The 20734-nt window shown below is 58.1% G+C and overlaps 2 protein-coding genes across 3 annotated transcripts; both read left to right on the top strand.

Moving 5' to 3' along the window:
• Positions 1 to 3785: 3785 nt before the first annotated feature.
• Positions 3786 to 16117, top strand: TONSL (tonsoku like, DNA repair protein). The gene is made up of 26 exons (XM_053559468.1): positions 3786 to 3856; positions 3948 to 4043; positions 4186 to 4328; positions 4762 to 4945; positions 5371 to 5500; positions 5838 to 6009; positions 6095 to 6209; positions 6784 to 6929; positions 7025 to 7177; positions 7437 to 7562; positions 7683 to 7866; positions 9058 to 9140; positions 9238 to 9327; positions 9784 to 9856; positions 9960 to 10123; positions 10198 to 10321; positions 10401 to 11122; positions 11228 to 11304; positions 11689 to 11842; positions 11918 to 11996; positions 12427 to 12728; positions 12928 to 13099; positions 13625 to 13800; positions 14194 to 14267; positions 14658 to 14791; positions 15890 to 16117. Exons 1-26 carry the CDS (start codon positions 3832 to 3834, stop codon positions 16072 to 16074), a joined length of 4083 nt encoding a protein of 1360 aa, XP_053415443.1. The 5' UTR covers positions 3786 to 3831; the 3' UTR covers positions 16075 to 16117.
• Positions 16118 to 16236: 119 nt separating this feature from the next.
• VPS28 (VPS28 subunit of ESCRT-I) lies at positions 16237 to 20734 on the top strand. Of its 2 annotated transcripts, none has more exons than XM_053559344.1 (10): positions 16237 to 16317; positions 17586 to 17654; positions 18134 to 18162; positions 18252 to 18289; positions 18513 to 18602; positions 19319 to 19424; positions 19512 to 19613; positions 20096 to 20149; positions 20239 to 20330; positions 20423 to 20734. In XM_053559344.1, exons 2-10 carry the CDS (start codon positions 17618 to 17620, stop codon positions 20538 to 20540), a joined length of 666 nt encoding a protein of 221 aa, XP_053415319.1. In that variant the 5' UTR covers positions 16237 to 16317; positions 17586 to 17617; the 3' UTR covers positions 20541 to 20734. The 2 variants fall into 2 exon arrangements, with proteins under 2 accessions (XP_053415319.1, XP_053415318.1); XM_053559343.1 differs by having other exon boundaries at positions 16301 to 16433.

Below are 20734 nucleotides of genomic sequence, written 5' to 3'. Positions count from 1 at the left end.
GAAGGAGACCGAGGGCCTGCTGAGTTCCTGTAGCCCTGCTGCCTGTCCTGGGGCAGGCAGTCCTGTGTTTAGGGTAGAGGAAAAGGGGCCAGCCCAAAGGCCTAGACAAGGCCCTCCCTCGGGGTCGGTGTCCCAAAAGACTGCTGATGCCTCCCAGCTGCCCTGCAACCATTACACACAGCAGCTGAGCCCTGCAGCCTGGGGATACTGAGCACCTGAGGAGATAGTGTCTGCAGCAGCTGGGACTGACACACAGACCTCCTTGTGGCTTTGTCTCTGTGGGCCATATGTTACTGGAGTACCACAGAAGTGGTTGGCTTCCAGGATGTGTGGCATCTTGGTATCCCAACCTAGTCCTTTGTGGTCTCTGAGAATGGAAGCTGGGGTCCCAGCAGATACAGGGGAGGCCTGAGAGACAGAGTCGGGACCCACCTTTCTTCCCCAAATCACCCCAGTCCCTGTGAGCACCACATCTCTCAGTTGCCCAAAGAGAGACATTTAAAAAAACAATAAAAATTTTTAAAGAGCAAAACAAGAAGTGTTTTTATCACTGTTGGAAATGACTCATTTGTCACTTTTGTGGTCTGCATTCTTTTTGGATATTTTCTGTGTGTAACTGTAGTTTAAAAAAATATTCCAAACCATGTTTTGTCTGTGTCTCCTTACCAAAAGATAGTCTTGTGAGTGGGCTTTCTGGGCTCTGCTAGCTCGTCCTGGCCCCAGTCTGTTGCTCCCCTGCCCCAGGCCTCTAGCCCGCATGCAGCACCTCCTCCCATGCCCTGTGGCTACCCTGTCTGGTCCATAGAGAATTGGGCTTCCAGAAGCAGGACTGTACTGTGAATCCTGCTCTTCCCAGCAGCTCAAGGGGCTTCCCTGTGTCTGCTGAGCCACCCGGTCTTAAGCCCCATCTCTACCCCTGCCTATGCCCTCAGACACTTCACCAGCTTGCCCTCCATGAAGATTGGTTTCAGCACTGTGCTTTGTGTGGGGAAGGGATTGGTAGTATAGGCCTCTAAGTCCTGCCCCGATGCCCAGCCGGGGCATAGCAGCACCTCACTCTCCAAAGGTAGAACTACCTTGATCACTCTTGTCCTGTTTGTGACTGCCCTGTGTGGCCCAGACCTCAGGCTCAGGGCCATACCAAGAGGCCAGCACTCTGCTGCTGGCAGCCTGAGCATAATGGGCAACCCTTCTTGGACTCTGGGCTCATCTGCCTTCCAGACCTTGCTGGCCCAGTTTTACTCCACTGGTCTGTTTTGATAAGGATAGAAAAATAAAGTTCTCTCTCTCTCCCACTCTTGGGTCTCCTCTGGGGCCTTTGGGATACCAGCCATTGTACCAGAAGTTCACTTCTAGGTGTATTGTGTAGCCAGGAGTGAGAACCCCAAGGCATGGCAAGCATTTGGTCCTCAAGGTAACAGGGAGACAGTGCAGGTATTTAGGGGTCTGGGGCCTAGGTGCCTCAAGTCGCAGGATTCCAGACATCTGTCATCTGTCAGACGCTGGTTTGAGTGAGCAGTCTGGGTTATAATGCTCTTAGCCTAGATTCTCTTTTTTTTTTTTTCTTTTTTTGAGACAGAATTTCACTATGTCACCCTTGGTAGAGTGTCATGGGGTCACAACTCACAGTAACCTCAAACTCTTGGGCTTAAGCAAATCTCTTGCTTCAGCCTCCAGAGTAGCTGGGACTACAGGTGCTAGCCAAAAGGCCCGACTATTTTTTTTTTTTTTTTGGTTGCAGTTATCATTATTGTTTAGCAGGCCCAGGCCGTGCTCAAACCCGCCAGCCTCTGTGTATGTGGTTGGCCCCCTACTCACTGAGCTATGGGCGCCCAGCCATAGATTCTAATGCTTTTTTACATATCAACACAAAGTAGTGGGTGGTGCCTGTGGCTCAGTGAGTAGGGCCCAGGCCCCATATACCGAGGGTGGTGGGTTCAAATCCGACCCCAGCCAAACTGCAACAAAAAAAATTGCAGGGTGTTGTGGGTGGTGCCTGTAGTCCCAGCTACTCTGGAGGCTGAGGCAAGAGAATTACCTAAGCCCAAGAGCTGAAGGTTGCTGTGAGTCATGACGCCATGGAACTCTACCAAGGGTGACAAAGTGAGACTCTGTCTCTAAAAAACAAAACACACACACACACACAAAAAGTAGTTTTGCAGTTTTAACATATGTTCACTAAATTTTCCCAGGAATACAGCTGGCATACATATTGAGAAAACTACCTTTTGCTCTGTTCTTTTTTTTTTTTTTTTAGACAGAGTCTCACTTTGTTGCCCTGGGTAGAGTGCTATGGCATCACAGCTCAGCAAACTCCAACTCTTGGGCTCAAGCTATTCTCTTGTCTCAAATAGCTGGGACTACAGGTGCCCACCACAAACGCCCGGCTATTTTTTAGAGACCCAGTCTTGCTCTTGCTCAGGCTGGTTTCGAACCCCTGAGCTCAAGCAATCCATCTGCCTCAGCCTTCCAGTGTGATAGGATTACAGGCATGAGCCACCACGCCTGACCACTGCTCTGTTCATTTTGGAAAATGCATTTCTTCCTCCTGTGACAGTCCTGGGGTTTGAGTTCCCAAATGTGACTCAGCTATATCCATCTACAAAGGACTAGCGAGTCTGACACCTCAATTACATACACTTAACAACTCACTATAAATATCTTTTATTTTGTACCATGTTAGGGCATTACCTTTGTTTTTTTTTGCTTGTCTGTTTTTGCAGTTTTTGGCAGGGGCTGGGTTTGAACCCGCTACCTCTGGCATGTGGGGCCGGTGCCCTACCCCCTTTGAGCCACAGGCACCGCCCGGGCATTACGTTTCTTTTTTAAAGTTGCGTGTTTGAGTAGATTTTGTGTGATTAATTAATTTAGAGACAGAGTCTTTGTCGCCCTCGGTAGAGTGCCCATGGGGTCATAGCTCACAGCAAGCTCAAACTCTTAGGGGCTCAAGCGATTCTCTTGCCTCAGCCTCCGGAGTAGCTGGGACTCCAGGCGCCAAAGCGTCCAGCCATTTTTATTTATTTTTTTTTTTTGTAGAGACAGAGTCTCACTGTACCACCCTTGGGTAGAGTGCCGTGGCGTCACACGGCTCGCAGCAACCTCTAACTCCTGGGCTTAAGCGATTCTCTTGCCTCAGCCTCCCGAGCAGCTGGGACTACAGGCGCCCGCCACAACGCCCAGCTATTTTTTGTTGCAGTTTGGCTGGGGCTGGGCTTGAACCCGCCACCCTCGGCATATGGGGCCGGCGCCCTACTCACTGAGCCACAGGTGCCGCCCCGTCCAGCCATTTTTAGAGATGGGGTCTCGCTCTGGCTAAGGCTGGTCTCTTAATTCCTGAGCCCAAGCAATCCACCTGCCTCAGCCTCCCAGAGGTGTGACCCACCGCGCCTGACCGATTTTGTGTACTTTAATTTCAACAAGCACTAGGGCAGAGTTAGGAACATCTGTAAAGAAAGGGCAGGTGACTCCAGCCGCGCGGGCGCGCTCCCCACGGCCCCGGAGTCCGGTGGAATGACGCCGGCCTGCTTGGAGCCCTGCACTCCCAGTTAGCAGGAACTGGTTCTCGGCCAGGCACAGGGGCCAGGGACGACCCAAAGTCAAGAAGGCCCATCCTTTCCCTGACGCGTCCCCCAGCCCCTGCGCCAGCCGGACTACAGCACCCAGGACGTTTCTGGCGAGTGGACTACACTTCCCAGAATGCGATACGCTGAAGCTCGGCACTGCGCCTGCGTGCCAGGCCAGGCGCGGGGCGGGGCGGGGCGGGGACGGGGCGTTGCCGCGGGCGCAGCGCGGGAAGTCCGGATTGTGCGCCCTGGCTGCTGCAACTCGAGCATGAGTCTCGAGCGCGAGCTTCGCCGTGAGTCTGGCTGGGCCCTGGGTACTGAGAGCGCGGAGGCCGAGAGCGGACTCGGCCCGCCTCAGCCTCCCGCGCTCCTTCCTCCCGGCAGAGCTGAGCAAGGCCAAGGCCAAGGCACAGAGCGGCGGGCAGCTGCGGGATGAGGCCGCCTGCTGCCACCAGCTGGGGGAGCTCCTGGCCAGCCATGGTAAGTGCGGCCCCGCGCCCGTCAGGCCGGGGGTCCCCGCCTGGCGGGCGGGAGACGAGCGGACTCTTCCCGAGCAGGCGTCGCCCCGTACGCCCTAGCAGCCCGGCCAGGTCGTGCTGTACCCCTCCCCCCCCGTGCCTAGGCCGCTACGCAGAGGCCTTGGAGGAGCACCGGCAGGAGCTGCAGCTGCTAGAGAGCGCTGACGACCGCCTGGGCTGCGCCATAGCCCACCGCAAGATCGGAGAGCGCCTGGCAGAAATGGAGGACTACTCGGCAGCCCTGCAGGTGTGCGGTGCCGCTGACCACACTACAGCCCGCCAGCTGCCACGCCTTGGGGTCCCTTTGGGAGAAGGGTGGCAGAATCTTCACCATTAGGCACCTGGCTGGACACAGCCTAACCTTCAGGGGCCTCTGCTGGGTACATAACAGCCTTTCCTGGAACTGGAACGGGATAGGTGCCCACCCCCGCAGCCCCGCACCAGAAACCATCAGTGAACACATGATTTCAGCTGTATTTGCTGAGGATTCGCTTACTCTTGGTTATCCCCCTACCACGGTCTAGGCTAGCTGCAGTGTGGAGCAGCTGTCTCCAGGGACAGCCTTTGACATACAGAAGGGGCACGTGTGGCCTGTGGTTTGGGGAATCTCCTGGAGTCTGGACATAGGGGTTTTATTTAGAGTGAGTCAGCTCATGGTAGTGATTTCTCTCCACATTCAGCATCAGCACCAATACCTGGATCTGGCCCATTCCCTGTCCAACCACACAGAGCTGCAGAGGGCCTGGGCTACCATTGGTCGTACCCATCTGGACATCTATGACCACTGCCAGCTGAGGGATGCCTTGCTGCAGGCCCAGGCTGCCTTTGAGAAAAGCTTGGCTATTGTGGATGAGAAACTGGAGGGTAAGTGCCCCCAGGGACCCAGCCCTGTACCATTCTTTTTTTTTTTGTAGAGACAGAGTCTCACTGTACCACCCTCGAGTAGAGTGCCGTGGCGTCACACGGCTCACAGCAACCTCTAACTCTTGGGCTTACGCGATTCTCTTGCCTCAGCCTCCCGAGTAGCTGGGACTACAGGCGCCCGCCACAACGCCCAGCTATTTTTTTGTTGCAGTTTGGCCGGGGCTGGGTTCGAACCCGCCACCCTCGGCATATGGGGCCGGCGCCCTACTCACTGAGCCACAGGCGCCGCCCTAGCCCTGTACCAGTCTGCTCACCCCAGTGCCCCCTGGCTGGCACAGCGGGTGCTGGCACTGGGTGGGCCTGAAAAGGGCCTGAATAAACCCGTGTAGGGAGGTGGGCAAGTGCTTGGAGGGGATGTCTTCCAGGGACATTGGCCCAGAGAGAACTGAGCGAGATGAGGACCCGGCTCTACCTCAACCTGGGCCTTACCTTTGAGAGTCTGCAGCAGACAGCTCTGTGCCATGACTACTTCAAGAAGAGCATCTTTCTTGCTGAGTAAGGCCCCAGCCCTGCCCCTCATGGGAGTGGAATCCTATGTTCCTGCAAGAAGTATAGGACCTTCCTGAGTGGGCAGACTGGCTGGGCCTCAGCCCTGGCCCTGCAGACCTTCTGTTAGCTGAGAGGCCTCTCAGGTCTTTATTGTAGGAGAGGGCAGGCTTGGTTTGGGCTCTGAGACTGCAACCTGGCAGGTCAGGGCTCTGTGAGACATCAGCAGCTATTGCTGGCTGAGCATTCCCTGCATGTTGGCAGCTGTCCTGAGTACACTGGTACCTGCCTTCCACTGTTCCAAAGCCTAAGTGTCCTAGGCACCTGTGACCCCTGCTTCCTGTAGGCAGAACCACCTGTATGAGGACCTGTTCCGAGCCCGCTACAACCTGGGCACCATCCACTGGCGTGGGGGGCAGCACTCCCAGGCCATGCGCTGCCTGGAGGGAGCCCGAGAGTGTGCCCGCGCTATGAGACAGCGGTTTTTGGAGAGCGAGTGCTGTGTGGCGATCTCACAGGTACACACTCTGTACCACTTGGGTCTGCCCCCAATAGGCTCAGGCCTTGTGGAGTCTGTAGGCCTCATCTTCTTTTACTTCCCAGGTCCTCCAAGATCTGGGGGACTTTTTGGCTGCCAAAAGAGCCCTGAAGAAGGCCTGTAGGCTGGGCTCCCAGAAGCCTGTGCAGAAGGCAGCAGTCTGCCAGAGCCTCAAGTATGGTGAGCCTAGAAGAGGCCTGCAGGGCCATTTCCTGGGAAGGGTATACAGGGCATCCTCACCCTCAGCAGTGGAGGCCTGAGTGTATGTCCTTGAGGAGGTGGCAGCTTTGGTTTCTAGGAAGCAGGGGAAGGCCTGCCAACTTATATTGGGAGGAGAGCCTTGGTTTTTTCTGAACTCACAGCACAGTTTGTCAAGGGGTACTGAAGGGTAGGTGGGAGATCGGGCCTTCACTCACAAGCAGCATCATTGTTAGCAAACTAGAGACAACAGCTCCCTGCCTAATGGGAAAGGAGGGCAAGTGGTATGTGTGTGACCCAAGAGTACCGATGGTAGTGACTGTCATAGTGACTGGTGCTACACGCCAGGCCCTGTCTCAGCTTGTTAACTAACCTTGTTAGTTTTTCTGATCTTGGAGATAAGCCCACAAAGGAGGCAGACTCTCCCATTATTCCCTTTGTGGAGGGACTGGAAAGGGGTGGAAAGGGCAGGTGAGTTGCCTAAGGGCACATGATGACCGGTGGTAGAGCTGGGGTCAGGGTCTGTGCCACCCCTGGCACGAGCCTCTTCCCACAGTGCTGGCAGTGGTCCAGCTGCAGCAACAGCTAGAGGAAGCTGAGGACAGTGACCCTCTGGGTGCTATGGCCATCTGTGAGCAGCTCGGGGACCTCTTCTCCAAAGCAGGCGATTTCCCCAAGGCAGCCACGGCCTACCAGCAGCAGGTGTGTGGCCTCTGGCAGTGCAGGAGGAAGGGACCAGTGCATTGTGAAGTGGCCTGTCCACAGGCAGCCTGGGCCTCACTGGACTGCTTCCCCAGCTGCATTTGGCTGAGCTGCTGAACAGACCGGGGGCAGAGCTGGCTGTCATCCATGTGTCCTTGGCCACCACACTAGGGGACATGAAGGAACACCGTCAGGCTGTGTACCACTATGAAGAGGAGTTGAGGCTGCGTGGTGGCAACCCTCTGGAGGTGACATGCCCCTGCTCCTTGCCCACAGTGTGGGTTTATCCCACTGCTCCATGACAAGACTACTGTTCCTGGGCGGTAGGAGTGGACAGGCAGCTCCTTCCCAGGACTGTCAGCTTCTAACAGTTGGGAGGTGGAGCCTGGAGCCAGGGTAGAAGTTCTCATGTCATGTAGGCAACAAGTGGGAACCAGGCTGTGGCTGCAGCCAGCTGGGTATGGTGACTGACAGTCACTGACCTCATCTTTACTTCTGCCACTCCAGGAATCCAAGACCTGGCTCAACATTGCACTGTCTCGTGAGGAGGCTGGTGATGCCTACGAGCTGCTGGCCCCGTGCTTCCAGGAGGCTCTCAGCTGCGCCCAGCAAGCCAAGCGGCCCCGGCTGCAGGTGCAGAAGCCTTCTCCACCCACACTAGACCCCCGGCAAGCCCCTCTTCCTTGCAGCCTACCTGCATTTCTCTGCATCCCTTGACCCTAGGCCTAAGCAGAATGTCCCTCTGTTCCTCAGAGGCAGGTCTTGCAGCACCTGCATACTGTGCAGCTGAGGCTGCAGCCCCAGGAGGCTGCTGGGACTGAAACCAGACTGCAAGAGCTGAGTGTGGCTGAAGATGAGGAGGAGGAAGAGGAGAGAGAAGAGGAGGCAGCAGACAGTGAAGCCCTGGAGGCCAGTGAGGTGGAGCTCTCAGAGAGTGGTGAGGGCTGGACACCTCCTTGGCTGCTGGACACTGCACCTGGCATTCCCCTACCCTACCCTGTGCTGGGCTAGGGCAGGATGATGGTGCTCTCTTCATATCGGGCAGCAGGGCGCCTAGTGCTTCTGTGGGAGTGGAAAGAGGAGGGTGGTAGCATGCAAGGAGCAAAGGCAGGCTGAGACCTTCCAGTAGAAGACCTGGGAGGGGAACAGGGTCAGAGCCTGGGCACACAGCCCAATACAGGCACAAGTTCCATCAGGGGGGGTAGAACAGGGTACATCATAGAGGCCCTTGGTTGCCCCTGGGAGGAGCTGAGGGTACTAGCATCCTCCATGCCCAGCAGGCTTTCTTCTGGATGCTGGTGTGGTCAGCTGCACACAGGGCGTGAGGAACTAGTTGAGCAGGGCTAATTGAGTAGGTAGGGAGGGAAGGGCAATGCCCAGACATGGTTGCTGGTTGGTGGCTGAGTGGTGGGTATGGGAGCCTGTACGAGGGGTGGTACCTTCCAGGATAGGTGCAATGTTTGCTTTCAACTCGAGGGGCCTCCAGAACCTGAGAAAGTTGGGGCTATACCTTAGAGAAGGGGTCAGGTTGGATGTGGCTTGTACGTAGGTGCAGGTGGCAAAGTGGTGGGGGTGGACCAAGGACCAGCATGCCAGGGAAAGCCACTCAGTCAGCAGGGAGCACAAGAGGCTGGGGAAGGAGCTGGTGTGATAAGAGCCAGGGGAGGCAGGGGTCAGACGGCATGGCAAGGAGGGGCCTGGTGAGATGTGCCAGGAGCAGGGCAGAGTAGGGTGTCTGCCTAGCTTAGAGGACAGCATCTCCTGGCAAGGCCCTGGGTAAGAGGTGTGGGGTCTGTGTGCAGGGTGAGATAGCCGTACACAGATAGGGCTTTGGGGTGGGTGGTGCCCTGTAAGGAGAGGGCAGAAGGTGAGGGGGTGTACCCTGTAGGCAGAGAGATGGTGAGTGGATATAGGCCCTCAGCAGGTTCAGGGGGGCCAGGAGTCCATGTGGGGCCCCACCTCCTCAGCTTTGTCCACTGGGCTAAGGGCTCCCAGAGCTCTGCTTGGTCTGCTGCTGTGGGGGTCTGGCAGTGCGGCGGACAGTGAGGCCCTGGAGGCCAGCAAGGTGGAGCGCTGATGCTTATCTCCCATGGGCCCACCTGGGGTGGTGGCTTTCACTGTATTCCAGAGGAGGACACTGAGGACCCATCCCAGCCGCTGGAGGAGGAGGAGGAGCTGCAGGTCCGCCTGGGTCGACAGAAGGTGACCAAGGTGAGGGCAGCACCCTGCCTTTGGCCCATCCCAGGGCTTAGCAGTGCCACCTGGCCCTTCACACCTCTGCCCTTGTCCTGGGTTGCTGTGCCCACAGTGGAACCGGCGCAATGATGTGGGAGAGACCTTGCTGCACCGAGCCTGTATCGAGGGCCAATTGCGCCGTGTCCAGGACCTCGTGGGACAGGTGGGCTGCCACCCCAGGCAGGAGGAAGCTTTGTAAAGCAGCGTGGATTTGGTTGAGCATGGCCTCCCTGAGGACTCTCTTAGCTGCCTCATCTTTGAAGCAGGTCTGAGGGGCCCAGTACATGGTACCTTGTCTGTGCTGTTGCTGGGCTGGCCAGGATGGGGGCAGCCCACAGACTGAGACCTTGATACACTTTTCTTGGCCCAGGCCCTCCGGGCACACCATCTCCCCACAAGGGGACGGGGCAGGCTTGGCGGCTGGATGACATGCTGTGCTCAGTCTGGGGAAATGAGATGTAGGCTGGAGAAGGGAAGACCTGGCCAAGGGATGGGCTTGTGGGGCCTACTCTGGGCTCTTGGACCAAAGTCTTGAGGCCACTTCAAGCCCCAGAGTTCCTAAGATAGGAGCCGGGCTGCAGGGCATGCAGGACCAAGTTTCACATGTCCTTGGTCACAGGGCCACCCTCTGAACCCTCGGGACTATTGTGGCTGGACACCGCTGCACGAGGCCTGCAACTACGGGCATCTGGGTGAGCAGGGGGCAGGCAAGATCTGGCGCACTGCAAGGGGAGCATGGGGTGAGGAGGCCTGGGTGGGGCATTGGGAGCTGGGCTCACATCCCCTGGCACACAGAGATTGTCCGTTTCCTGCTGGACCACGGGGCTACAGTGGACGACCCAGGTGGCCAGGGATGTGAGGGCATCACCCCTCTGCACGACGCTCTCAACTGTGGCCACTTTGAGGTGGCTGAGTTGCTCATTAAGCGGGGGGCGTCCATCACCCTCCGAACCAAGAAGGTGAGTCTGACAGGCACAGCGGGTAAGGGCTGTGGGAGTGCCCACCCTGCCCTGCTGAGCTGGGTGCCACACAGGGCCTCAGGCCGCTGGAGACTCTGCAGCAGTGGGTGAAGCTGTATCATGGAGACTTGGACCTTGAGACACGGCAGAAGGCCAGAGCCATGGAACGGCTGCTCCAGGCAGCTTCCTCGGGCCAAGGCAAGCAGGGTCCCCTCTGCTTAGGGACATCGTGCTCTGCCTGAGAGCCCCTATCTCATGATGGATTCTCTCCCCACAGAGCCCCTCAGCTCCCAGGGCCCGCGGACCCTCCCGTGTAACCATCTGTTTGATCCTGAGACCTCTCCTCCCCTGAGCCCTTGTCCAGAGCCCCCTTCTCAAACCTTGAAACCCACAGAGCTCTCTCAGTTCTGTGCCAGAGTCTCCCCAGGGCAGACAGCGCCAGCAGGGATCAGGCCTCGGAGGAGCAGGCATGGGCCAGCCAGCAGCAGCTCAGAGGACGAGGACGTTGTGGGCCCCCCATGGCCATCCCAAAAGAGGCCTCGGTGTTCTGCCAACAACAGGGAGGCAGCCGCAGTGGGCACCAGTGAGGCAGCCATTGGAAGTGTGGGCAGTACCCAGAGCCACCACCTGGGGCCTGGCCCACCTTGGGGCCAGAGGGAAGCTTCTGCCCTCCAGATGGCACTTGTCACTGAGGAGGACCTGGTTCGAGACTGGCTGGAGCTTGATGTGCCTCTGACCCACAGCCGCCGGGGCAGCCGCCAGCCCTGTCCCCAAAGCAGCAGGGAGAGCAGCAGGCCCAAGGCCTCAGGGTCAGATGCTGAGGCGCGCCTTGTCAGGTCCCAGGCCTGGGCTGAGCAGGCCCGCCTGCCCTGCATCAGGAGTTGGACTGCACCTGTCCAGGCAGGAGACAGCAGCTCGGCTGTAGAGTGCCTGGGGAGCCCCAGTTTCCCCAGGGACTTAGGGCCCAGTGGAGACAGTCCTACAGTAGGCCAGACTTCGGTAGGTGTTGAAGCTGAGAGCAAGGCTGGTTCCCCTGCTCAGGGCAGGTTGGGGTGGAGGTCTCTATCTACCTGATTTAACCTGTCCCTGGCCCCCACTTGCCAGGGTTCAGTCCTACCTCCTCCTATCCGTGTTCGAGTTCAAGTTCAAGATAATCTCTTCCTCATTCCTGTTCCATACAGGTAAGGCATCACTAGCCCTCTCACACCCCTAGTCTCCTCTACCCACCCGGCAGCCCAGTGCTAATGAGGCCATGGCAAAGGCCTGGACATCTTCATGTGTGCACACAAGGGGGGTTGTTTGGCAAGGGTCCCATACGAAGTGGTGCCCCACCATTGAGCCCCAGGCTGCTGACAGCAGGGCTGAGTCCTAGGTGAGGATGCCCTGCACAAGCATGGCCAACAAGCCCTATAAGCCCCAACAAGGGCCAGAGGAGTTGGTGGTGTCCTGGGCTGCCAGGACAGGATGGAGTCAGCCTCCAGGGGAGGAGGGAGCTGCAGATGCAAGGACCCAGGGGTGTCACCCAGGCTGTGTGCGGGGACTCAGTGTTCTGCCCACCCTCATAGCATTGAGGCCCACTCTGTGGCCTGGCTGGCTGAGCAGGCAGCCCAGCGTTATTACCAGACCTGTGGGCTGCTACCAAGGCTCACCCTACGGAAGGAGGGAGCCCTGCTGGCCCCACAGGACCCCATCCGCGATGTGCTGCAGACAAACGATGAGGTGAGCATCAGGCCCTAGCGCCTAAGGCACCAGGCACCCGGCACCCTGGAGTTGCTGACCACCAGTGCTTTCTAGGTATTGGCTGAAGTCACCTCGTGGGACCTCCCGCCATTGGCCGACCGCTACTGTAGGGCTTGCCAGAGCCTGGGACAAGGTAAGGGCCTAGAGACCCACCGCTTCTGGGTGAGGCTGTGCCAGGAGGCAGAGGGCCCCATTCACCCTTCCTGCCAGGTCTGTAGGCCTCCCAGTGTATGGGGCACCTCACCTGGTACTGCTGAGTGCTATGGATGGGGATGAGAGGATGGCCCTGTGTCTCCTGCCAGGCAGGTGGCATAAAGTCACCAAAGCCACAACACCAGACCCCTAGAGGAGTCTGATGTGGGCTGCGAGCTGCTGGGGAAGCTTCTTGGGGATTATGAGATATGGGGGTGACAGGAGGTGGTCAGGCCCACAGGCTTGTGGGAGTGGCCTCTGTAGGGCCTCTGCTTGGCAGCCCCCTGGGCTAATGAGAAGGGACCCCTTGGTTTAGCCTCCAGGATTCAGAGGGCAGAATCCTCCCATGATACCACGTCCCTCCCTCCCAGGGGAGCACCCACAGGTGCTGCAGGCTGTAGAGCGCCAGGGCTCAAGCCCCATGTTCAGTGCCTGTGCTCTGGGCCTGTACCAGGCCCAGCTCACACCACTGCTGCGGGCCCTCAAGCTACACACAATGCTTCGGGAGCTGCGCCTGGCAGGAAATCGGCTGGGGGATGGGTGTGCCGCTGAGTTGCTGGCCGCGCTGGGCACCATGCCCAACCTGGTCCTGCTCGATCTCTCCTCCAACCACTTGGGCCCCGAAGGCCTGCGCCAACTTGCCACAGGCCTCCCAGGCCAAACTGCCTTGCAGGTAGACACACACAGGACACAGGCCATCAGCCTCACTTTTCTCATCAGCCAGGCACTGATGAGGCTGCAGTGCAGGCTGCAGTGATTGAGAGCTGGCCAGTGGGAGGGCCTGGCTGGAGGGAGCCCCCTACCTTGACTCCCAGCATAGCTAGGCTCTGAGGGGGAGCGGGGGCTCAGTGCCCAGCCCTTGTCTTCCACAGAACTTAGAGGAACTGGACTTGAGCATGAACCCCCTGGGGGATAGCTGTGGCCAGGCCCTGGCCTCCCTCCTGCAGGCCTGCCCCTTGCTCAACACTCTGCACCTGCAGGCCTGCACCTTCGGCTCCAGCTTCTTCCTGAGCCATGGGGCAGCTCTGGGGAACGCCTTCCAAGGTGGGCTGACCTGGTACTCCTGGTCTACTCCCTGACCCCAGGATGTTGAGGGACTCAGAGGACCTTGAACAAAAAGGGCCTGGGATGCTGGGGCTGGCTAAGAGGGGCTGGCTCTGGGAGCACACAGACGCACACGTGGGTGCTGGGTCTGCTAGACTCTGGGGCATCTCCTGCTTACTCTGCCTGGGCTATTCTCAGGACACACCATAGGGCTTATGCTCCCCCAGCCCTGAGTGTTCTGTGAGAGAAGCATCCCCTCACCCCACTGTGCACACACCCTGGCCCAAGACCATCTTGGGTAGATGGGAGTGGATGAGGACCCAGAAATGGTGGGGAGGAGTTTGGCTCCTGGGTTTGGTCCTGCCCCTCCCTTGCTGGGAGAACTTTGGTGAGTGCCTTCGCCCCTATACATAAAAATTCAAGGAGAACAGTTTCAACAAAGGGGTTCTGTGGGTCTGGACCCAGAAGTATGAGTGGGGGCGGGGGGTGGCCACGTGGGACTGACAGGTTCTGGCCCCATTATAGATGCCAAGCACCTGAAGACTTTGTCCCTGTCCTATAACACCCTGGGTGCCTCCACCCTGGCTCGGATCCTGCAGAGCCTGCCTGTCTGCACCCTCCTGCACCTGGAGCTCAACTCTGTGGCAGCTGGCAAGAGTGATTCAGGCCTTATGGAGCCTGTGGTCAGATACCTGACCAAGGTATGTGGTGGGTGAGGAGCCACTGAGCCAGAACAGAGCCTCTGAGGTCCAAAGGTCCAAGGTCCCCAGGTTTGGAAAAGGCAGCCCTGAGGATGCTTTCTGTATAGCTCCCTGCCTCCAGCTGTGTTCCCAGCCCAAGGGGGCATACCAAGCCACAATGTCATCTCCTGGGGGCTCCTCCAGATAGGGCTGGGTCTCTGCAGTTCCACATCACAGTGTGCTGAGCGTGACTTACAATGAGGAGAGGTATTTCCTTCTGATAGCCAAATTGGCAGGGCACTGCTCCCTTCTGGCACCTTAGGTGCCTGGCCTCTGTGTGGGTTCCTCTCTGGGAAGCAGGGAGGGCAGGTGCCCCACTTGGCTTGTTCCCCTCGGGCCTCTGCTCATGTCCAGGAAGGCTGTGCTCTGACCCACTTGAACCTGTCTGCAAACCACCTGGGTGATAAGGCTGTGAGAGACCTGAGCAGGTAATGTCCCCACCCTGCAGCCCACTGTTGGGAGGATGGGGGCTGGTCAGATCTCAAGGTATGGTACCCTAGGGGTACTGGGTTAGGTAGAAAGGGCCACAGAAGTGGTGCTAGTTCCTCCCCTAAAGGGCACCCCAAGACCTGGCTCCTCCCAGCCTCCTCACTGCACACTGTGGTTCTTACACATCAACCCACACAAGGACCACTGCTGTCATGACCCTGGACTCTTGCCCAGCTATCAGGGAGTTCCCAGGCCAGGCAGGCACACCTAGAGTTGGCTATCGTGGGTCTGGCCTGAGGTGCCCAGACTGTAGGTATCTGGAGCAGCTTTCCCTGTATGAAGTTTAGGTGGACTCCAGAGTAACCCTCCCTCTGCCTATGTGGTCTCAGGTGTCTCCTTTGCTGCCCCTCACTCATTTCTCTGGACCTGTCTGCCAACCCTGGGATTGGCTGTGCCAGCCTAGAAGAGGTCCTGTCTGTCCTCCAGGGGCGGCCCCAAGGCTTTAGCTTCCTTGGCTTGTCAGGTGAGGACCAGGCGTGGCAGCCATCAGCCATGCCTGGCTAGCCATGCAGCTCCCTTCTCTGGGACCTGAGTCCCTGGTGCCTGTTTCCAAAGGATTATCACTGCCTTCAGCCAGACAGCATGGCTCCCTGAGACTGGTGCCTGGGGGTGGGGAGGGAGCAGTGTGCAGTGTGATGGGAAAGCTGCCTGAGCCCAGCTTCCAAAACAATGGGGTCGGGAAGGGGGTTCTCTGCCTCTGGCCTGTCCATCCTGATTCTCAGAGCAGTCCATAGGAGGTAAGACCCTCTTCCATAGACTTCCTTATTTGTGGTGGCAGGAAGGGAGAGTTCCAGGTCAGAGTGTTGAAAGGTGCCACTGAGGGGCTCTCCCACTTCCTGGTGGGAGAGGATGCTCTGATGCTACCCTTTCCTGGGCTGTGGCCTGATTTAGTTTGTTCCTGCTTCAGCCACACCAGGGCAGTCCCCTGCCTAAGCTGTCTGGAGGACAAGCCCAAGAGAGGTACATGGATGGATTAGCCAGAAGTCTGGCACGCCCAGTGAGGTCTGAGAGGGAGAATATCAGACTCTGCTCTGCAGGAGACAGGGCTACATGTGGGTGTGCATGAAGGGAGCCTCTGGGTTCTTCCTCTGCCTCACCCTTCACCCCAGAGGGCTAGGCTGCCTCCTCTGGAAAGGCAGGCTTTGTGCTCCTGATGTCTGTACCCTCTCAACCTGGTGCCAAGTTCTTTGCCTGGGGAGCTTAGTGTCCACTCAGGCCCAAGATTTACGGATTTGCAGGTGGCCCTATGTCTATTTTATGGATGGGGAGACTGAGGTGTAGTCATAGACTCTGAGATCAGGGTGCTGTCGGAGGTAGCAGTACGGACACAGCACTTATCTGAGCCACTCATCCTGCCTGCCTGCTGGCTGTGCAGAGGGCCCCGCTCCTTCCTAGTGTTAGGGAGCCTCCTGGGCCCCCCTACAGTACCTGGCTCCAGCCCCAAGGACCTCAGAGGAGGCTACTTCCCAAGGGCTGTGCCAGTGAAGAGAATACGCCCCCGGGGCCCGAGGGGTTGCCGCTGGCTCCTGCAGGGCTAAGGCTGCCCTTCCCCCCGGTGCAGGCTGCACAGTTCAGGGGCCCTTGGGCTTGGCCCTGTGGGACAAGGTCGCCGTGGAGCTACGGGAGCTGCAGCTCTGCAGCAGACACCTATGTACCGAAGACCGGGATACCCTGCACCAGCTGCTGCCCGGCCCCGGCGTGTGCACGCTGGATCGAGGCTCCAAGCTCTTCTTCCGGCGCCTCTGACCCTTCGCCGCTGCTGTACCCACCCGAGTCCTTAATAAACGAAGCTGCTGCCTCCCTACCCGTGGGTTCTTGGACAGTAGGGAAGGAAGGAAGGGGTGGGGCGGGGCCAGCCGTTCAGACTTTGGGCTGAGCGCCGAGTTGCCGATTGGACCCGCGCAGGCGCAGATACGGGGGCGGGCGCCGAACCGTCGATCGGTAGCGCCTAGCTCTGGCGCCATCTCCGCAACTCGCCGCGCCGCGCAGGTATGCGGGGGACGGGTGTCGGGGAACGTCGGTTCTAGAGTTTTCGGGCTGCCAGATGCGGCAAAAGCCTGGAGGCTGCTCGGGCCTGGGCCCCGCGACGGGTCGGCGCAGAGCAGGTTCGCTTTTTCGGTGCACCCCTTTCCTTGCTTTTGGGGTGCTGTCCGCTCTTGCGGTGTTCACGCGGGCTCAGCGCCGTTGATTGGGCCTCCGAGCTCTCTCCTGTTTGCTCGGTTGGCCGTAGAGCCTCTCAAGTCCGCGTCCAAGCCCTGTGCCCGCCCCCTCCTCCCATGCCCTTCGCATCTCACCTTACTTCCCTGGTACCACTGGGCCAGAAACAGGGACGTATTTAAGTCCTTTTTAATCTTAACCACCCTTCAGATTTGGTGGTTCTACTTCCAGAGAATATCTGGAACCGGCCCCAGCCACTGGCATCACCATAGGCAGGATCCTCCTGCAGCATTTTTTGCGTTCCTTCTGCCCAGCCAGTTTGTCTTCAACACTCGTAGCTCCCATGGCATTAGGACAAGACACAGTTGTTCAGGCCCATAATCCCAGCACTTTGGGAGGCCAAGGTAGGAGGATCACTTGAGGCTGGGAGTTGGAGGCTGCAGCAAGCTATGATTTGGCCACTGCATTCAAGTCTGGGTGACAGCAAAATCCTATCTCTTAAAAAAAAAAAAAAAAAACTGGCTGGGTTCGCTCCTGTAATCCTAGCACGCTGGGAGGCTGAGGCGGGTGGATTGCTTGAGCTCACGAGTTACCAGCCCGAGCAAAAAAGTGAGACCCTGTCTACTAAAAACAGAAAAGCTGAGACAAGAGGATTGCTTTAGCCCAAGTTGGAGGTTGCTGTGAGTTATGACGCCACAGCATTCTACCCAGGACGACAGCATGAGACTGTCTCAAAAAAATAAAAAAAGTCTATGCTTATTCCCTAGTTCACCCCCACACTAGAAATCTGCCCCTAAGCTTGTCTATTCTTTTATGTTCATTTCTACTTGAAAGCTCCTTGTTAGCTGCTCCTGTGCCTGGAATGTGCTTCCCTCGTTTGCCCAACAGCTGTCTCCTCCCCTCCTGCATCAGCACCCACCAGCACCTCCAAGGCAGCCCACTCTGATAGCCTCCTAGTGCTGCCCTGAGGGTGCTCATGTTCCCCTTACATTCCTTGGTTTGAGGACAAGGAAACTTTTCATGAGGCCCTGAGCCCCTAAGGCCCAGTGCTTGGGAGCTTTAGGGGCCATCTTTGAGCCGGCACTGGCTCTGCTCCCCAGGTCACAGTGCCGTGGCCACCAGAGCCTGCAGGATGTTTCACGGGATCCCAGCCACTCCAGGCATGGGAGGTGAGTGTGACCCTAGCCAGGGACAGCTACTGAGGAGTGATGTGGGGTGAGGGATGTCTATACAGTCTCCACACACACACACTCTCATATGGTCTTGGGGGATGGCCAGGGGCCAGTTCAGAGCCCTGCTGTGCAGAGATGACAGGCTTTAGTGTGGCCAGAACCTCAGGTCCTGGCATCCCTGTGTCTCTAAGCCCAGGGGAAAGCCCATAAAGTATGTGCTGCAACATGGTATTGTGAGCAAAGTGTGGTCAGGAGAGGTGGGCCTGACATCTCACCTCCAAAGGCAGTGTCCTGCTCAGACCCTCCCACAGACAGAGGGGTGTGATGTTGGAACCCCTGTCCTCCAGTTCCCTCTGGATGCTGGGAAGCCTCTCAGGGAGACCTTGAGGAAAGGATTGAAAAGGAGGTTGGGCCCAGAGCCCACCTGGGGTCAACTTTGTGGCCAGCCTGCCAACTGTTTGCCTGTTCTTTTGCAGCCCCTGGGAATAAGCCAGAGCTGTATGAAGTGAGTGGCAGATACCCCCCTGACTGGTGTTGGCCAACAGCAAACACCTATGTGACCCTCACCAGGGCTCTGCTCACTCTCTCCCATAGGAAGTGAAGTTGTACAAAAATGCCCGGGAGCGGGAGAAGTAAGTCCAGGCATCCAGGCTACCCCTAACCCACATGCCCTTACCCACACCCACCTGGCCTGCCCAGAGCAGCCACACCGAGGGTCAGGCTGGGAACAGGTGTGGAGGGGCATCTGACCAGAGTACCCCCACAGCTGTGTGCCAGGGCAAGGGTGCTGGCTGTGGGATCTGTGCCTCAGCCTCCCTGCCTCGGGGCATGGGCTGACAGACATGTGGTTCTCAGGTATGACAACATGGCAGAGCTGTTTGCAGTGGTGAAGACGATGCAGGCCTTGGAGAAGGCATATATCAAGGACTGTGTCACCCCCAATGAGTGAGGAGTCTACTGTCTTCAGAGCCATCCCTGCCCTCTGGGGCTTGAGTACTCAGTGGGCAGCAGGATCAGGGGTCTGGGGCCCAAGCCAGGGTTCCACCAGGGCATAAGGTGCCCATTTCTGGGGACAGCATTATGAGGATGCTTCTGGGTATCAGCCAGGGAAGTCCTGGAGGGGAGTTAAAGGACAATATGCATGTCCAAGGGGCTCCTGGGGTGTGGTTCCCCAACCCCGCATAGATAGCCTCACTGATGAAAGAAACTTAGATGAGTGGGGGACTCAGGGATAGCTAGTCTGTATGTGGTGCTGGCTAGGCCAGCAACTGGGATGCATACAGGGCTTGCTTCAGTAGAGTTATAAGTCCCTCACAGGCCCACCCCATAAGGTTGTGAGCTGTCAGTGGGTTGTCAGGGAAGGGCTGGTCACCATGGTCCAGCGGGCAGACAGAGGTGGAGTGGCTAGGCCTTTGCCCAGTGCTGAGCCCCAGCGTGTCCTGGGCCTTGCCCCTGTGGCGGCCATATCTCGGTCCCTCCTCTTGTTCTTGTCCGAAACTCTTTTCTGTGCAAACCCAATGGAAAGCCTTAGCTATCACTGGCCTTTCTCTTCCCTGCTGTCCAGCCTCCATGAGAGCTGCTGTGTCTGGCTGGGCTGAGGCAGAGCCGGGTGAGCTGGGCAGGGAGGGCTGGCTTCAGGTGGCAGTGGGTGCACTTCCTAGGTACACTGCAGCCTGCTCCCGGCTCCTGGTACAGTACAAAGCAGCCTTCCGACAAGTTCAGGGCTCGGAAATCAACTCCATTGATGAATTCTGCCGCAAGTTCCGCGTAAGTGAGCCAATTCCTTCTAATAGGTATGGAGTGCTGTTGGGGTGGGGCCTGCCCCTGCCTGGCATCCACATCTATCCCCCACAGCTGGACTGCCCACTGGCCATGGAGAGGATCAAAGAGGACCGGCCCATCACCATCAAGGATGACAAGGGCAACCTCAACCGCTGCATTGCTGATGTTGTCTCGGTGTGGAGGGCCGAGACTGCCGAAGCTGGTGGCACATGTGCAGGGTCCCAGGGCCTCCAGAGCAGAGAGCCCTCTGACTTGTTGGGCAGAGGATGCCCCTTCAGCTGGGAATGGCGGGGACAACATCTGGGCAGACTCCTTGAGGCTCCCCGGCAAATCCGCAGACTCCTGGGAGGGACAACTTGGGCTTGAGGGCGGGGTTGTGTGGGGACTTCCTCAGTTCCCACATAGCTCTCAAGGTGGCCAGGACCCACCCTTACACTTTAGCCCAGGAGGCCCCTAGGCAGGCTGTGAATTTGAGCCCCCATGCACTGTGGAGCCCCCAGAGCTAAGAATGGGATACAGCAAGGAGATCTAAGCAGTCAGACCATTGTGGCCACAGAGGGGCGGGGGGCCTGGCCCTTTGGGGCCAGCAGTGAGCCCTGAAGCTGGTCCCCACCCCAGGTGGACCCAAGAGACCTTACACCCACACTTGTCCCCAGCTCTTCATCACAGTCATGGACAAACTGCGCCTGGAGATACGTGCCATGGATGAGGTACAGGGGTCGGCAGGGAAGGGGCTGTAGGTGGGAGGGGCAGATTGGGATGTGAGGTCCCAGAGCCATGTGCTTCCTTCCATCTGCAGATCCAGCCCGACCTGCGGGAGCTGATGGAGACCATGCATCGCATGAGCCACCTGCCTCCTGACTTTGAGGGCCGCCAGACGGTCAGCCAGTGGTGAGTGTCCCACATGGCCAGGTAGAGCCACCTGTGGCACCAGTGGGGCCCTTCTGCCTGCCCTACCCCCATGGTGCTCGCTCTGCCCCCAGGCTGCAGACCCTGAGTGGAATGTCAGCTTCTGATGAGCTGGATGACTCCCAGGTGCGCCAGATGCTCTTCGACCTGGAGTCAGCCTACAATGCCTTCAACCGCTTCTTGCACGCCTGAGCCAAGCCACTGCGATGGGGGGGGCGGATTGGGTGACACCTGCGCTGATGGTTTTGTGGTGATGGGTCCTGCTTCTCTTGTCCTCCACACATGCTCTGGAGTCTGTGCAGGTCTTGCAGCAGTCCCATTTGTGTGTATGTGGTGTCAGGACGTTGGGATCCCTTTCCCACAATAAAGCTGTTGTCTGACCTCCT

Source organism: Nycticebus coucang, chromosome 13 (assembly GCF_027406575.1).
Source record: "Nycticebus coucang isolate mNycCou1 chromosome 13, mNycCou1.pri, whole genome shotgun sequence".
Taxonomy (NCBI): Eukaryota; Metazoa; Chordata; class Mammalia; order Primates; family Lorisidae; genus Nycticebus; species Nycticebus coucang.
This window is presented reverse-complemented; position numbering and strand designations above follow the sequence as displayed.

Coding starts and splice junctions, on each gene's coding strand:
- VPS28 (XM_053559343.1), top strand. CDS start 16,373: ATGCGGCAAAAGCCTGGAGGCTGCTCGGGCCTGGGCCCCGCGACGGGT. Junction 16,434..17,585: donor GACGGGTCGGCGCAGAGCAG/GTTCGCTTTTTC, acceptor TCTGCTCCCCAG/GTCACAGTGCCGTGGCCACC. Junction 19,425..19,511: donor AATTCTGCCGCAAGTTCCGC/GTAAGTGAGCCA, acceptor TATCCCCCACAG/CTGGACTGCCCACTGGCCAT.
- TONSL (XM_053559468.1), top strand. CDS start 3,832: ATGAGTCTCGAGCGCGAGCTTCGCC. Junction 6,210..6,783: donor CTGCCAGAGCCTCAAGTATG/GTGAGCCTAGAA, acceptor CTCTTCCCACAG/TGCTGGCAGTGGTCCAGCTG. Junction 9,857..9,959: donor CTGCAACTACGGGCATCTGG/GTGAGCAGGGGG, acceptor CCTGGCACACAG/AGATTGTCCGTTTCCTGCTG.